This window comes from Megascapheus bottae, chromosome 19, assembly GCF_031878675.1.
Source record: "Megascapheus bottae isolate mThoBot1 chromosome 19, mThoBot2.hap1, whole genome shotgun sequence".
Classification (NCBI taxonomy): domain Eukaryota; kingdom Metazoa; phylum Chordata; class Mammalia; order Rodentia; family Geomyidae; genus Megascapheus; species Megascapheus bottae.
This window is the reverse complement of record NC_143527.1, coordinates 47,655,096-47,672,750: the sequence shown is the minus strand read 5'-3', so window position 1 is coordinate 47,672,750 and position 17,655 is coordinate 47,655,096. Positions and strand designations below refer to the sequence as shown.

At 40.9% G+C, this 17,655-nt stretch overlaps 1 protein-coding gene across 1 annotated transcript in view; it reads left to right on the top strand.

Annotated features, from left to right (window-relative positions):
* The window catches only part of Rab31 (RAB31, member RAS oncogene family), a 116,710-nt gene that overhangs the window by 42,761 nt on the left and 56,294 nt on the right, over nt 1-17,655 (top strand). The window contains exons 2-3 of the mRNA XM_090353516.1: nt 2,717-2,796; nt 7,918-7,999. Coding sequence (XP_090209642.1) covers nt 2,717-2,796; nt 7,918-7,999 — 162 coding nt within the window. The remainder of the gene's footprint in view (nt 1-2,716; nt 2,797-7,917; nt 8,000-17,655) is intronic.

Below are 17,655 nucleotides of genomic sequence, written 5' to 3'. Positions count from 1 at the left end.
TGTGTGTGTGTGTGTGTGTGTGTTATTTAGGGCCTCCACAGATAGAAAGGATCCAAGTAATTCAGATGGACGGTTACACTTCAGGTCTCATATCTTATTTCAATGTCTGAAGAAAAACACATCTCTTGCGTTTTTAACATTTTCTCCTTAATCTCTTGGCTTTTAAATTCTTACCTTTAATTCTTGAGAATGGTCTCACTGGTCTCTCCTTTCTTGTTAAGTGAGTTGTACTTGTCTTTTACTTATAAGTCTCAGAAAGTCTCTGTGTTAGCCTTCTGTTGTTATGACAAAATACCAGAGACAATCACTTTAAAAAAGATGAAAGGTTTATTTTGGCTCCTGGTTTCAGAGGTCTCTGGCTATGGTCTCTCTGCTTGCAGGTGCATGGTGTGGTAGAACATGATGGTGGGAGACTGAAGTATGCAGTGAGCAGGGTTGCTTTCCCATAGCAGACACGAAACAAAGAGTGGGGAGCAGGAAGGGGCTGGGGACAAAATACATTCCTAATGACTCCTTCTAAGCAGTCCCTACCTCTTCAAATTGCCACCCCCTTCCATTAGCCCATTCAGCTACCAATCCATCAGTAGATTCCTAAAATCAGAGGTTCTGGTTGTGATCAATCTCCTTTTGCAAAGCCCTAGAATGAGAATGCTGCTATACTGGGGACCTCGAGTCTTTAGGACATGAACTTCCAGAGGACATTTCAGGCTCAGCCACAGCAGTCTCCACTATCCTTACAGATGAGAACGCTGCACTCTATCGGTCCTGTTTTTGGCTATTGGTAGTCTGCCTCTGCAGTTTTTCTCAGAAGTGTAGTTTTTACCTTCAGCTGTACCATGTTACAATCTGATTTTTATCTTCTCATTCCTCCTTTGCAGTTCTGGTTTCTACCATCATAGTGTTCATTTCAAAGATGTTGTTTTTATTCGAACCTTGCTCTGTTTTTTGGAGGGAGCATCAATGTCTGTTTGCTGGTTTGGTTTTTTCTTAGCTGAGTGTTTAGTTTTAAAAGATGACAGTGAAAATTCAGGGCCTGGTGTGGTATTGCAAATTTGCCATCCTAGCTACTCTGGAGGCAAAGATCTATAGAATGACATTTGCGGCTTAGCTGGAACAGAAATTTACCAAGACCTTCATCTCAACTAACAAGGCATGTATGTGGTTCTACACCTGCCATCCCAGCTATGGAAGGTTAGGTAGGACTGTGGTCCAAGGTTGGCCAGAGCAAAACATAAGAGATCTTATCTGAAAAAGAGCTAGAAAAACCCAGCTTGGGCATGGCTGATGTGGTAGAGCTTCTGACTAATAAGCATGAGACTCGGAGTCTAAATTCCAGAACAGCATAAAAGAAAAAAGAAAAGAAAATGCAAATTGAAGTGTGTGTTTCAATAGGTCTTGGGGACTGCGCCCACATGCTGTTTAATAAGGGACTTCTGTTAAAGTGGTAGAGTGTTAGCCTTACTCAAGGTTAGACCCTGAATTTAAGCTCCATTACTGGCATAGAGGGTGGGGGGAGACACACACACACACACACACACACACACACACACACACACACACACACGCAAACACACATACACACAGAGACAGAGAGACAGACACAGAGAACAGAGAGACAGAGAAGCAAATAGAGAGACCCTAGTGGTTGGTCCCTCTTTGCCTGTCTTTGACCTTGTATATTTTTTTCCTCTTTTGCCAGTCCTGGGGCTTGAACTCAGGGCCTGAACACTGTCCTTGGGCTTTCTCAAGGCTAGAGCTCTACCACTTGAGTCACAACATCACTACTGGCTTTTCTATGCATGTGGTACTAAGAAATTGAACCTGGGCCTTTGTGCATGCTAGGCAAACACTCTACCACTAGGCCAACCTCCGCCCCCCCCCCCGCCTTTTCTTCATAACCAGGCACTGATAAACAAAACAAAACAAAACCCTCCCCTGTGGTTGCTGGTGGCTCACACTTGTAATGTGAGGTCTCAGTACTGCCGTGTGAAGCCAGCTCTAGCAGGAAAATCCCTGATCCTCTATCTCCAATGAACTGCCTTCTGAAAAAAGAGGGCCATAGGGGGAAGAGAAAGAAGAGAGGGAGATTAGGGAGGGCAGGCTGTGTTTCAAGTGGTGGAGTACCAGCACTGAGAGAAAAAGCTAAGGAACAGTGCCCTGGCCCTGAGTTCAAATCCTAGTACTGGCACACGCACACACACACACACACACACACACACACACACACACACACTGAAGATACGTCCTTTTTTTATTAGTTGCTTATGCCTTCTCTAGACCCTTCTCCAATGCCTATGTTCTAGAGATACACATATTATAAGCAAGCTTGTTCTAGGCTAATCATATATGCGTGATATGTGTGGAGTGTGTGTGTGTGTGTGTGCGCGCGCGCGCGCCAGTACTAGGACATGAAAACTCAGGGCTGGGGCACTGTTCCTTAGCTTTTTCTGTGTGTGTGTGTGTGTGTGTGTGTGTGTGTGTGTGTGTGTGTCTGTCTGTCTGTGTGTGTCTGTGTGTGTCTGTGTGTTTTAAATATTTCCTATACTTCTTTCTGTGAAAACAGTATGTTTACATGAATAGAAAATACTGGGGAGAAATTGAAGCACCTTTTTTCCTTTCTTCTCTGGAAGTGGCATCAACCAGAAATGGCGTCTGTGTCCTGTGGTGGCATGTGTGCATGACTTTGGTCTTCATGGCTATCTTCTTTCTCTTCTAGGACACAGGAGTTGGGAAGTCAAGTATTGTGTGCCGCTTTGTCCAGGACCACTTTGACCACAATATTAGCCCTACCATTGGGTAAGTTTCTGTGTGTTTCCCCCTCCTCCCTGCTTCCTTCATGAGTATACAGCATCCAGTTTCTACCCCTGGCAGTGACAATCACTTTTTCAACTGGAGACTGCCAGAAAATCAGGGATTTCTCAGCCAGCCCCACTCCTGCCACAAGGTCATCTCGTTGACCTTCAAGAGCATGATTCTACAAATGAACTTGGCTTTATTTCCAGATTGAAAACAGTGTACAGAACCTTGCCTGGTACATAGTCTGACAACACTGTATTGCTATAACAGGACAGTCTTAAGTGGTTTGTGGAGAGGATTAATTTCTCATTTCTGGGTGAATCATATTTTTATTTTTACTTAGAGAATGGGACAAAGGTGGGTTGGAGATTTTGACATTGGGCATGCATAGATTTTCCTGTCCCATCTCTTTCCTGTGAGTTCATTGTCATGTGTTCTTTTTCTGGGCCATTTTTGAATTCTGGCTCTTTGCCCTCTTAGACTTTAACCTGAAGATGCCATATTTTTAATGAGACCAAGGGAAAAGTGAGCCTGTATATTTAGGGAACCTGTGAGATTAGCAAGGGTGGCGGGAATGGCCTCCAGTGTGGAAAGTTGAGAGAATTTCTGGCTAAGACTAAATAGCTGCTTACAAGCAGAGGGTTGATCACATTGGGATGCTTAAAGAAACATATTCAAAAAAGGATGTGTCATAGACCATGAATGGCTTGAGTTATCACTCTCCTTGCCAGAGTGGTAGCATTTTAGGTTGGTTCCTTGATCCTCAGTTTCCCCATAAGATGACATGAAAAGACTTCTTGTTTCATTTCATTTTTTTCTCCTTTTTTGCTATGCTGGAGGTTGATTTTAGATCCTCATACATACTAGGCACACACTTTACCCCTGAACTACGTACACCTCCAGTCCCAAATTCAATTAAAAACAACAAATCTGCATTCCTCTGTAATGATTTCTTAAAATAGCAAGGACTGCTCATACCATAAATTGTGGTCAGTCCATACAAATGATAAGTATGTGTTAAGTATACTTAACAGATAGTAGGTGTGTCATTTGGGTCTTGATTTCTTGGTCAAAGCACATCATAATGAGTGGGCATATATTTAATTTATATGTCAAAATAATAGCATTTGATAAGTATATTTTATTTATATACATATATGTATAATTATATATGAATGTATATGCAAATATGCACATACGTTTAAAATGTCAGATTTTGCACTTACATGTATATATATCTGTACATACTACATAGAAACTCATTGTACTTCTGCTCTATTTTTTTTGCCAGTCCTGGGCTTGAGCTCAGGGCTTGAACTCAGGGCCTGAGTACTATCCTTGGGCTTTCTCAAGACCAGAGCTCTACCATTTGAGTCTCCGCACCATTTTTGGCTTTTTTTCTATGTATGTGGTACCGAGGAATTGAACCCGGGTCTTTGTGCATGCTAGGCCAGTACTCTACCACTGGGCCAAACTCCTGGCCCCACTTCTGCTCTATTTTATGTAAACTCTACAACTGCTCTCAAAAAATATTAAATAAAAATTATAGCCAGGCAGCCAGCTTGGGCTGAAATGTCTGTAAGATTCTCATCTCCCTTTAACCACAAAAAAGCCAGAAGTAGAGCCATGGTTCAAGTGGTAAGAGCTCTAGCTTGACCACAAAAGCTCAGGGACAGCACCCAGGCCCTGAGTTCAAGCCCTGGACTGTCACATATATAATATGTGTGTGTGTGTGTGTGTGTGTGTGTGTGTGTGTGTGTGTGTGTGTGATATCTACCTTAGTTTTTAAAGTTATAGTATTCATTATGAAAAAAAATTAGATCAAATAAAAGTACAAATAAAACCAGATGCTAGGGTTGCATGCTTGTAATCCTAGCTACTCAAGTGGCTAAAAACCGAGGATCATGGTTCAAAGCCAGCCTGAGCAGGAAAGTTTACGAGACTCCTATCTCCAGTTAACGACCAGGAAATCAGAACTGTGGCTCAAAGTAATAGAGTGTTAGCTGTGAGAAAAAGGAGCTCAAGGACAACGTCTAGGCCCTGAATTCAAGCCCCATGAATGATAAAAAAATAAATAAATAAAATGAAAATTCATACCAAAACAAAACAAAAAACAAAAGCAAGAAAACTATGCACCAGTGGTTCACACTTGTAATCCTAGCTACTTGGCAAGTTTACAATGTGAAGAACAAGATCGCAGTCATCATGGAGAGACTCCATCTTTCTGAAGGGAAACTGGACAGCATAGCATGCATATGTGTCCCAGCAAAGGTGGGAAACCTAAAGTAGGCAGCTTAAGTTTCAGATGCTCAGCTCAGTAGGAAGTGAGGCCCTATCCTAAAATTACCCAGTGAAGAACAGGGCTAGGAATATAGCTCACCAGTATCACACCAGCCTAGCATGTGCAAGTCTCTGAGGTTTAACCTCACCACTTCCTATAAGGAAGGGAAATAAAATGAAATATAGTGAAAAATGGAGTTACTGTTTTTTTACTAGCTTTTGAATTTCATATTCAGAAATTCATATAACCAACATTCCAAAGTGCATACTGAATATAATATGTTCCATATGTTTATATGTATCCAAATAATGTAATTTCTAAGAATGGAAATGTATCAAATTATCCTTAACATTCCAGAGATTGTAGTCTCATCCAATCCTATTTTACGGATGTTTTAAATGAAGTCCCTTGCAAAAACCATCATGAAAGTCTACATTTTCGGGTTATAAAAACTCACTTAGGATGGGGATAAAGCTCAGTGACAGAACATTTGATTTCCATATGAGATGCCCTGGGTTCCATTACAACACTGGGGAGAAAAGTGTGTGTGTGCATGTGTGTGTGGATACTGTAGCTTAAACTCAGGATCTGGATGCTGTCCCTTAGCTTTTTCACTCAAGGCTGGCACTCTACCACTTGAACCAGACCTCTACTTCCTGCTTTTTTTGTTTGTTTAATTGGCACTATGAGTCTCATGGACTTTTCTATCTAAGCTAGCTTTAAACCTCAATCCTTAGATCTCAGCCTCATAAGCAGCTAAGATTACAAGTGTGAGCCACTGGTATTCAGTGGAAAGAAAAAACATGCTAACTCTAACATAGAATTCCTAGATCCTGCCCCAAGACAAGCAAAAAATAATAATAACTTGTTTCAACAATGATATTTTGAATATAGTCCAAATTAAAGTCTTTTTTCAATTGTATTTTATTGTTGGGGTGATGTAAAGAGGGATTACAGTTACTTTGTAAAGCTAGGGTTGAGCTAAGACCCTCACCCATGCTAGGTAAATGCCCTGCTACTGAGCCATATTCTCAGCTCCTCTGCCACTAAATACAAATCAAGGCTCATATATCAAATGTGGTTGTGTTATATCCTTCCTTCCTCTTAATCTAGGTTCTGGGAAAATAGAAACTGAGGATATTGAAATAGAGCTTTGTACAATGTAGGCAGATGCTCGATCACATGAGCCACGCCCAGTCCTGATTTTGTGTGTGTGTGTGTGTGTGTGTGTGTGTGTGTGTGTGTGTGTGACAGCACTAAGGTTTGAAATTAGCACCTGGATGCTGTCCCTTAGCTTTATCTGCTCAAGAATGATGGTCTACCACTTGAGCCATAGCTCTACTTCTGGATTTTTGGTGATCAATTGGAGATAAGGGTCTCATGGACTGTTTTGTCTAGGCTGGCTTTGAACCATGATCCTCAGACTCCGCCTCTTGAATAGCTGGGATTATAGGTATGAGTGATGCCTAGCCAGTCCTGTTTTCTTAATGAATGGGACACTAACTCCAGCAGAAGAAAAGAAAAATCAAGGCTATGAAACACTTCCTGTATTGATGGGTTTTTTGATTGCTTGTTTCTTTGTTTTGCAGTCTTGGGCACTGTGCTTGGGAACTGTCCCTGAGCTTCTTTTGCTCAAGGCCAGTACTCTGCCACTTGGGCCACAGCACCACTTCTGGCTTTTTCTGTGTATGAGATACTGATGAATCAAACCCAGGGCTTCCTATCCACTAAGCCACATTCCCAGCCCCGTGTATTGAATTTGTGCAGTTTTCACAAGCACAAAGAAAATGTTTATTATGAAGGAAATATTAAAAAAAAAGCAAGGGTTACATGATATAAAGAGTTTAAAATTCTTCCTTGTTAGTAGGGAAAACAAAATTTTAAAAGTTTTTTATTATCTTTAAGTAGTTGTACAAAGGAGTTGCCATTCAACATATGAATACAGCACATCTTAATCAATGTCACCCCTCTTAACATTCTCACCCACTCCACCCAACCCACCCCTTTCCTCACTTAGTTTTTAGGATATGTATTAAATTGTTTTTGATCATTTAACAGCATGTTATATATGCAATGTGTCTTGATCAGATTGAGAAAACAGATGTTTTTATTATGATCTTTATACATTTCTGTATGAAAGTTGGAATTTGAATGAGTATTTTGTGAGTCATTGCTATTGTGGGATTTCTATCAACACCAGTATGTATGTAAGGCAGCTTTCTGTCTGTTCAGTCATGAAGCCAAAGGCATAACATGCCAAAATACCATGTGTTGCTTTGTACTTTTAATTGGCATAATAATAATTACCCTGGGGCTGGGAGATTTTTCTTCGAACAGTTTAACCTGTTTTTGGGAACAGTCTTCTGAGTGCCTTTTTTTTTTTTTGTTTGCCGTGTGTGTGTGTGTGTGTGTGTGTGTGTGTGTGTGTGTGTGTATCTATGTCTGTGTATGCACTCCCATCCTGGGGGTTGAACTCAAGTCCTGGGCATTGTCCCTGAGCTGAACTTTTTTGCTCAAAACAAAACCTCTACCACTTAAGCCATAGCCCAACTTTCACCTTTTTGGTAGTTAATTGGAGATGAGTCTCATGGTCTTTCCTCCTCTGGCTGGCTTTGAACTCTTGATTCTCAGATCTCAGCCTTCTGAATAGCTAAGATTACAGGCATGAGCCACCAGTATCTAGCTTGTTTTGCTTTGAAGACTCCAGTTAGAGTAACAGAAAATATTCTGCATTTTCTATGGGCAGAACTCTTGGAGTCCTATTGAGGTGTAAAACTAACTTTTTTGTCCCATGAATCTTTGTACTTAGTAATATGGAGGTGTTGACTCTCTCTTTACAGGGCATCTTTCATGACCAAAACTGTGCCTTGTGGAAATGAACTTCATAAATTCCTCATCTGGGATACTGCTGGTCAGGAGCGGGTAAGTTTGTGCCATTGACTTTTCTTCCACTTTTTCTGATAGTACTGGAAATTGAACATAGCACCTTGAACTTGTAGATAGGCTGTACCTCCAGCTCCTTTTTATCTTGGTTATTTTTCAGGTAGGCTCTTGCTTTGTACAAGCAGTGGCCTGGATTGTGATCCTCTGACTTGTGTCCTGATTCCCACTCCCCACTTATAGGGGAAACTGCTATTATCACCGAACATGGATATTGCATGAGATGGAGTCTTTTTGCCTATGTTGGCCTCAGATCCCTGGATTTCCACTGCCCAAATTACCTAGGATTATAGGCTTGAGCCACTGAGCTCAGCTGCTGTTTACTTCCTTAGGAAAGAGAGAGAGAGAGAGAGAGAGAGAGAGAGAGAGAGAGAGAGAGAGAGAGAGAGAGAGAGAGTTAGCTACTGAAGGTTTTTCTGTATTTGCCAAAGCTCTTGGTTACAGGTGACAGAAGCCTACTTAGAATGATGGAAGTAGAAATGAAATGAATGTTCTAGCTACATGAAAATGGTGAGAGAGGAACAAGTTTTTTTTGTTTTTGTTTTTTTGGTCAGTTGTAGGGCTTGAACTCTCGGCCTGGGCACTGTCCCTGAGCTCTTCAGCTCAAGTCTTACCGCTCTACCACATTGAGCCACAGCACCACTTCCAGTGTTCTGATGGTTAATTGGAGATGAGAGTCTCACAGACTTTCATGCCTGGGCTGACTTTGAACTTTGATCCTCAGACCTCAGCCTCCTGAGTAGCTAGGATTACAGGCGTGAGCCACTGGTGCCTGGCTTTTTTTTTTTTTTTTTTCTCATCTCTTTCCAGTTAGTACAGTTGTGGCCATACTCCATTGGCTTAATCTTTAGATAGATTTTTTTTTTCCTTTCCCCAAGGTTGGCAAAAATGGTTGCATAAATCACTCCAGACCTATACTCTGTCACCTTAGCAACGCAGTCCTCTGCCAGAGAGGGCATGGATCTGAGCACCATGGGTTCTTATTAGTTTGCTGTGGGTCACTGGGTATCCCCTGACCTTCATGCGGTAACACTGTATAGGGAATTTGGTTGCCCTACACTTAGCCCTAAGAGGGGTATCAGCCCCACTGGCTGGAAGTCAGATTGGCTTTGTTACCTAAGGAAATTCAGGATTCTCTTCCTAGAAAGTGGAAGAATGGGGGCCGGGAGTTTGGCCTAGTGGTAGAGTGCTTGCCTAGAATGTACAAAGACCTGGGTTCAATTCCTTGTTACCAAATACATAAAAAAGGCGGAAGTGGTGCTATGGCTCAAGTGGTAGAGCTCTAGCCTTGAGAAAGTCCAAGTGCTCAGGCCCTGAGCTCAAGCCAGGGCTGGCAAAAAGAAAGAAAGAAAGAAAAAAAGAAAGAAAGAAAGAAAGAAAGAAGGAAAGAAAGAAAGAAAGAAAGGAAGAAAGGAAGGAAGGAAGGAAGGAAGGAAGGAAGGAAGGAAGGAAGGAAGGAAGGAAGGAAGGAAGAAAGAAAGAAAGAAAGAAAGGAAGAAAAGAAAAGAAAAGTAGGAAAATGGTTGCTGGCTTATCAACAATGGCAAGAGATGAGGCTCCTCTTTTATTCTAAATTATCTTTAGTTGTTGAAAATGTTTACATAAAGATTTTATATTCAAGAAGTTTATACCTTTTGATTTGAATCAGGAGAAATTACTGTTAGAGCAAGGTATTTGCATGATAACCATTGTGCATATTGAATACTGAAAAGGGATAAGTGAAACATTGTCTTAATTGAAGCTTCAATCCACCAAAACTTAGTTGGAGCATAGCATCAGTGGCTTACATTTGTAATCCTAGCTACTCAGGAGGCCAAGATCTGAGATTCAAGGTCAAAGCCAGCCTGGGCAGACAAGTCAGAGAGACTCATCAGCTAAAAGCAAGATGTGGAGGTGTGCCTCACATAATAGAGCACCAGTCTGAAGTAAGAAAAAACTAAATGGAAGTTTTTAATGGAGAGAACCAGAAGGCCCTGGTTCAAGCCCTAGTACCGACACTGAAACAACAATGACTTAGTTGGTGCTGATAATTCTGCAGTATAATTGATTAAACTCTCCCTGGCCAGATCCAAACTCAAATTTCCCCTTTTCTATATACCCTATTCAAATTAGTAACACCTCTCTCCCTATTCACCTGTACTTCCTGCTGCATTTTCTCCACAGTTTTACTCATAATAAATTATTTATCTCACTTACTGATGCTGTTTATTTTCTGTCTAAAGAGGATCCTGTTTGTTCTCTCTGTAAAAAGAAGAATCCAGTAATCAGGACAATCTATAATTTTCATTATTGATCTTTATACATCAAGTGTTAGTCTATATTAATTTTCTTTTATATAACACCTCCATTTCTTTTCTAAAAACTAAAGTCCTAGCCTTTATAGGTTAAAGCATTTTAAAGAGCCTTGAAAAAATAGGATGGGTCTTTTGGCCTATAAACGCTAACCTCATTAGAGTATCTTCTCTTTTTGCTGCTAAATTGAGAGGGGGAGAGGGAGGGAGGGAGGAAGGGTGGAGAGAAATTTGTACATGTGGACTATCTACTTGGGGCTCCTCTTCAACTCTGCTAGTCATCTGTACCTACTGACTCCTCAAATGAGGTGACCAACTCAAGGGGAATTCTGCTGTGGTCTCACTTCTGTGTGTGTTTTATAGCTGATCTACTAAATTTTGGGGTTTGCTTCTCAATTATTTTACAAACTTAACTGGAAAGGCTTTCTCATTCCCTTCCTTACTTTTGGGCATGAGCAATTGCTTTTGCCAGGATTAAGTAGTCAATTGTACAAATATCTGGTTTGGCGTTACTGCCAGCTGTTGCTTTCTGTTCTGTACACTGAGTGCCTCATGTATATACATGCATTTAGCCCTCTCATAAGCACTGTGGCTTGTCCCTGTATTCTAGCTACTCAGAAGGCTGAGAACTGAGGGACTGTAGTTCAAAGCCAACCTGGTCAAATCTGAGACTGCCATCTCCAATGAACCCTTAAAAAGCCGGAAGTTAGAGCTATGGCTCAAGTGGTAGAATGTCAGCCTTGAGTGAAAAAGCTAAGCAAGACAAGAGTGCAAGGACCTGAGTTCAAGCCTTGGTATTGACCTACATACACACACACATACCTGTTTACACATGAGATCATCAGGGCACACAGATGATGTAGCTCGTTCGTATGGCAAGACTAATAAGGCATCAAGGTGAAATTGGCATCCTACAGTCTGGGTCCTGAGATTTACAATTTTGTCTTGAGAACAAGTTTGCAAAAGCTATGCAGCTGAAAGTAAAATTATCTACCTAGATATTTACACTATTCAAATTAGATAATGAAGTTTTCAGCAATTCCTTTTTTGTTGTTGGTTGTGGGGCTTGAACTCAGGACATGAACTCTACCACTTGAGCCACAGCACCACTTCCTAACAATTCCTTTTCGTAGATTGATCATTTTTCTTTTTTCTTTTTTGTTTTGTGAAACTTGAACTCTGGGCTTGGGCCTGGACGTTGTCCCTGAGCACTTCACCTCAAGGCTACCGCCCTACCCGTTGAGCCACAGAGCTACTTAGAGTTTTATGGTGGTTAATTAGAGATGAATCTAATAGACTTAAGTTCCGGGCTGGATCTCAGCCTCCTGAGTAGTTAGGATTCCAGGCATGAGCCACCGTACCTGGTTCATTTCTTATCAATGGGATCATGGCTTTTTTTTTTTTTTTTTTTTTTTTTTTTTTTTTTTTGGGTACTGAGGATTGAACTAAGGATGTTGCACTTGCTAGACAAGTACTTTGCCACTGAGCTACATCCCAGCCCCCATCATGGCCTTTTATAACGTGCTGTTTTCATTTTATAGAAAGTATTGCTAAAGAGAGACTTTTGTTTGGTCTAAATAGTGTTATTTGTTGTAATAGATTGATTGATTTGTGTGGGGGCTTGAATTCAGAGTGTGGGCACCTTTCCTTAGTATTTTAGCTCAAGGCTGTCACTCTACCACTTGAGCAACATCTCCACTTACATTAGGAAAATGGAGAAAGAAAACAGAACAGACTTGATCTTCCACAGGAGAGAAATGTGTATTGAGATAGAGCATAGAGGGACACAGCCTTCCCGCAGGCTTGAGACAAAGAGCTGAGACAAGAGCTGGGTTTTTATGAGGTCTGAGCAAGAAGGTAGAGGTTAATGAAAAAGCCATTAGATCTAAGGAGGTGGAGGCTTTTTGTTTGGGCCCAGGATGGAATGTTTACAGCCAGGCTTAGATTGCCCTGGCAGTGTTGCTGGCGTGAGGCAGTCTGCACTTACCTTTGGTGGCTTGCCTGACATCTCTATATACCTGGGAAAACAGGGTGAGGGTCAATCCTTCTTATTCCATCTTTGAATACATAGAAAGAATGGGCTGAGAAAGCGCTAACCTGGAAGTTATGAGAACAAAGCAGATTCTTTTTGTTGGTTAATTGAAGAGAAAGAGTCTCAAGGCCTTTCCTACTGGGACTGACTTTGAACTGTCATCCTGAGATCTCAATTTCCTAGTAGTTAGGACTATAGGTAGAAAACTTGGACATGTGGCTAGATTGACAGATTTTGATGAGATAGGATGCAATGACCCAATTACCATGTCAAAGAAAAATAACATTGGGTAATTTTCAGCTTCTCCTATTTCTAATTATTATAATTTTTTTAAAGTAATAAGTGAGTGGGGTGTTGATGGCTCATGCCTGTAATCCTAGATACTCAGGAAGTTGAGATCTGAGTATTGGAGTTCCATGCCAGTCCAGGCAGGAAGGTCGGTAAAACTCTTATCTCCAATTAAACACCAGAAAATTGGAACTGTAGCTCCAAGTGATAGAGTATTAGCCTTGAGGAAAAACAAAACAAAACAAAAAACAAAAATAACTTAAGGGATAATGCCCAGGTCCTGAGTGCAAGTGCCATGACCACCATCACCACCAACAAAAAAAGTAATAAAAATATACAGGTGGTATTTTGTAATTTCCATATTTGATTACTATCATAACTTTGTTTTGTTGTTCTTGTGGTGTTGGAGATGGAGCCTGGGCCCTCAGGCATGTAGACAAGTATTTAGCACTGAGCCCAACCCCACCGGGGTCAGTAGTTCATAGAAACACTGAAGCATGGCCCCAGGATAGTGACAACTCTTTCTTTAAATTTCTGAGAAAAGAGGCTTAGTTTGGGATAGGAACCTCAGGTGGATGTTTTTGGTATCCAGACTTGGGATTCTAACAATAACTACAAGATCTTCGTAGGCATCTGACCCATGAACCCTCAAAGGCCTGACCAGTTATGTTCTGGTCAGCCTCTTCTGGTGTTGTTCAATGGAGTCTCAAATTCTCTCCAGTAACGGCAGGTTTTCAGTTGGTTTTGGTGGCTTATCTTCAGCTTTCATTGTGCTTGTCATGACGTTGCCTAATGTTTGAAATAAATTTCCTGCTGTTGATTGGACATAGTTCTATTTATTCTATTCACATTAATTATCAAAATCCAGGAAAGTTTATTTTTCCTGCTCTATTCCTATGCATCCTATAGAAATCTTGCTACTGTTTTCCTTCCTTTTATACCTTTAGCAAGCAATGTCTTTGGCTGGATGATATGACAATATAAAAGCAGAGATTTCTGTGTTCTCTCAGAGGCTAATGTCTGGCACTTTTTGTGTGCTAATCTCATAGTATTTGTTTACCTGGGAGGTGACAATACTAGCTCCTACCTCGTTGGTACAGGGTTCTGGTTTATGCCCTACTTTCTGTACAGTACTAATCTTCTCTTTTATTTGTGACACAAACTCAAGTACTGGAATAATTGCTTTGACTCCTGGAAGTGTAAAAGGAATCCTCCTCCATTTCTTCTTTATATGAAGAAAGCATCCAGCTCCCTAAGCCACCCACATTTTGCTTTCTTTATTGCTTTCTTCACTCTACCATGTAGCTTGGGCTTCCTGTCTTATTCTTCTAGAAATCCATAGAATGCCACCATTAATATGGATTTTAAGTGTGTTTTCAGCTGACCATTGCATCCACATTGGTAGCAGCTTAACCTTTTCAAGATCTATCCATTCATTGATAGCTCCCATAAGGGTAGTGGGAAGGGATAAAGGCTGTTGGGCTTCTTTATCTATGTGAACAATGCAAGATTTCCACCTGTACCCTTTGCACTGTACTTAGGCAGATTCTACTTCACAACAAGATGTGAAGAGAGCAGGGTAGGAAGGTCAGCAGGCCTCTTGGGGTGAATGTACCCAGAGTGGTCCTGGGAGAGTTCTGTCTGCCAACTCGCACAGTCAGAATCTGTGTTAGGGAGGTAAGACTCTTCTCCTAATGTGTCAGCAAGTCACACTTTCCCATGCAGTTCAATTTGGACTTTGTTCTTTGGTTTTCTATTTAGACTAGGGCATATACTATCACCATTGCTATTAAAAATGACTGGTGAAGGCTAAGACATAGTGGCACATATCTGTTTTTTCCAGCTGTGTGGGAAATGTAAGTAGGCCAGCCTGGGAAAATAGTATCGCTCTATCACAAAAATAACCAAAGCAAAAATAGCTGGAGACATGGCTCAAGTGGTAGAGTACCTGCCTAGCAAATATAGAGCCCTGAGTTCAAACTCTAGTATGGCAGACTTTATTTTTTTAATATCTTTCTCCTGATAGAACAGTTGCAAACACTGTTTAAGAACATTCTTGCTGAGCAATTCCACTACTTAGCATTTACGCAACCATAAAGAAACAAGGGCATACTAAATCCACTAGCACAATGATGTTCATTGAAGCACTACTTATCATAGCAAAGATATGGAACTAACCCAGATATCCCTTAGTTGATGAGTGGATCAGCAAGATGTGGTATTTATGCAGAATCAAATTCTATGCTGCTGACAGAAAGAACGACATCGCCCCATTTGTAAGAAAATGGAAAGACATAAAAAAACATTAAGTGAAGTAAGCCAGACTCAAAGGAACGTAGGCCCAATAGTCTCCCTCATTTGTCATAATCAGTAGAAACCTTGGGCTCTCCTAGTAGAGATTTACAATAGAACAAAATCTAGAGACAATAGGCCAAATAGTATGACACTAAATGTAAGGACTTCCAGGAGAAGAAAACAAAAGCCATATAATGAGTGACTGTTGTCCTCAATATACTATGTTATTTCTCATCTCTTTTGCCATCCCTTGGTTATCTCATATTGTTACAATATTTCACCTTATCTGATATATTTTATATGTGCTTAATAAGTTATTTGAAATTTGATTAGGGAAGGGGGAAATCAAGATAAGTGGGGGGAGGGTGGGAGGGAGATGGGGACCATGTCATGAGAAAGGGTATCAATATTTGTGAAGTTATGCACCTTCTATCTGGTGAATATAATGTAAGCCTTCTATTAATCACAATAAAATATTAAAAAAAACAATAAATGTATGAAATTAAAAAAAAAAACGTTCTTGTTGTGGGGCGCTGCCTTAGGCTGTGTGGTGTCTGTTGACTTGGGATCCAGGTCTGGGATCTGCACCCTAGCCAGAGAGACTGCAGCTCCTACTACTCACGGGACTTCTTGGGCAATGAAAACGCTCCATGGTGCCAGGGAACTCCAGGGGTGAGAATGTGCATGGTATTTCTACCCATACTCATGCCTTGGCTCAGAGAGCAGAAGAAGCTTCGATGGCCCTTAAGGAGTATCTGAAAAACAATGTCAGCATAACCGATTATGAATTCTCAGAGAAGTGGAATGAGTCTGTTATGGCACTGTGCTGTGAGAAGGGACCAAGGGAGAGGTCTCTTGCCGAAGAAAAAGAGCATCCCACAACCTAAGCGCTCAACTGGGCTCATCTAAATCGTTTTCCAACATGGCCCAGGACCCATCTTAAGACAGAGGAAGTAGTAAATATCTCTTAAAAGCCATGAAGAATTGAACATTTTTGGACAGCTTCAATTTTGTTTGCTTTTTTTTAGATACTCAATTTATTTTAGCATCCCTTGAACAATACAGTGTTACAAAAACTACATGGGACAAAGTTTAAATATGTCAATTGAAATATATTATTAGCAACTTCAAGGTTTTAAAGGAAATTCTGTTGGACAAAACTTTCTGGAAAAGTCAAAGGAAAACTCATTTTAGCGCCTGTAGGAAAATGTCCAAAGGAAATTTCAGGTTGGGCAAGATTGGCTCTTTCCTCCCTTCTTTTCTCCTTTTGTTTTCTTCTCTCCTATTGATGACCAAATAGCATGCCTTTGGGTATATATTCAAGGTGAGAATTCCTTAGCCAATATTCTTATGGCCAGTATTTCAGCTTTTTTTTTTTTTTTTTTTTTGCCAGTCCTGGGCTTGAGCTCAGGGCCTGAGCACTGTCCTTGGACTCTCTCAAGGCTAGAGCTCTACCACTTGAGCCTCAGCACCACTTCCGGCTTTTTTCTATGTATGTGGTACCTAGGAATCGAACCCGGGTCTTCATGCATGCTAGGCAAGCACTTTACCACTAGGCCAAACTCCCGGTCCCTATTTCAGCTTTCTGAGTTCTAGGGCTTCTGGAACATTTACATAAACATTGAGCCATCTTAGGGTAGGAGCCAAGCCTAAACCCTAAGTTCATTTATGTCTCATGAACACTTTATACACATAGCCTGCAGATGACTTTGCACAGTATTTTTGTGCACCTGGGTTTTGCCTATCACCCGACACAAGAGGTCAGGTATGGGATTTTCCTGGTAGTATCATGTCACTTTGCAGGTTTCAGAGTTTGAAGCATTTTGGATTTTGGATTTTCAAACTAGAAATGCTCCTATTTTGCTTATTTATCACTTGATAAACATTTGGATTATTTCCACTTTTCTGACTATCATGAATAATGACACTTTGAGCATTCAATAGCAAGATGTTGTATGTATGTGAATGTTTTTATATCTTGGGTACATATCTGAGAGTGGATTTGTTGGGTCAAATGGTAAGTCTATTGCATTTAGATGAACTATGACTTTTTCCCAAAGTGGCTGGATCATTTTATGATTCCTGTCAGAATGTGGAACATGAAGTTTCTTTGTGTTTTCACCAGCACTGATCTGTTAACCCAAGACCTCCAAGATGTACTCCTATGTTTTATATCAAGAGTTTCATGGTTTTAACTCATAATTCTAAGATTCATTTGGAGTTCATCTCTGGGCATTTTTTGTGGAGAGACCTAACTTTACTTTTCAGGGGTTTAAATTTAGGGCCTAGGCACTATTCCCTGAGCTTTTGTGCTCAAGGCTAGCACTGGAGCCACAGCCTCACTTCCTGGTAGCTAATTGGGGTAACAGTCCCTGGACTTTAATGCTTGAGCTCACTTTGAACTGCAATCTTCAGATCTCAGCCTCTTGGGTAGCTAGGATTACCGGCATGAGCCACCAGTAGCCAGCCTAACTTCACTTTGTGTATGTTTGTTTGGTTGTCGTGGCAGGATTTATTGGAAAGACTATTGTTTCAGTGCTCTTGTTGAAAAATAACTGATCCTCCCACGCTTTCTTCTCTCTTTATTAGATCTGGATTCTCATCCTTGCAATACAGATTTTCTGCTGTTGCAGTGAGGTGAACCCACAAAGCCCTTTTGGCTTGGCAGCTGACAGAGACACTAGGATTGCAACCCCCATAGCAGCCAGGCTGCTTAATATTTCACGATGCAG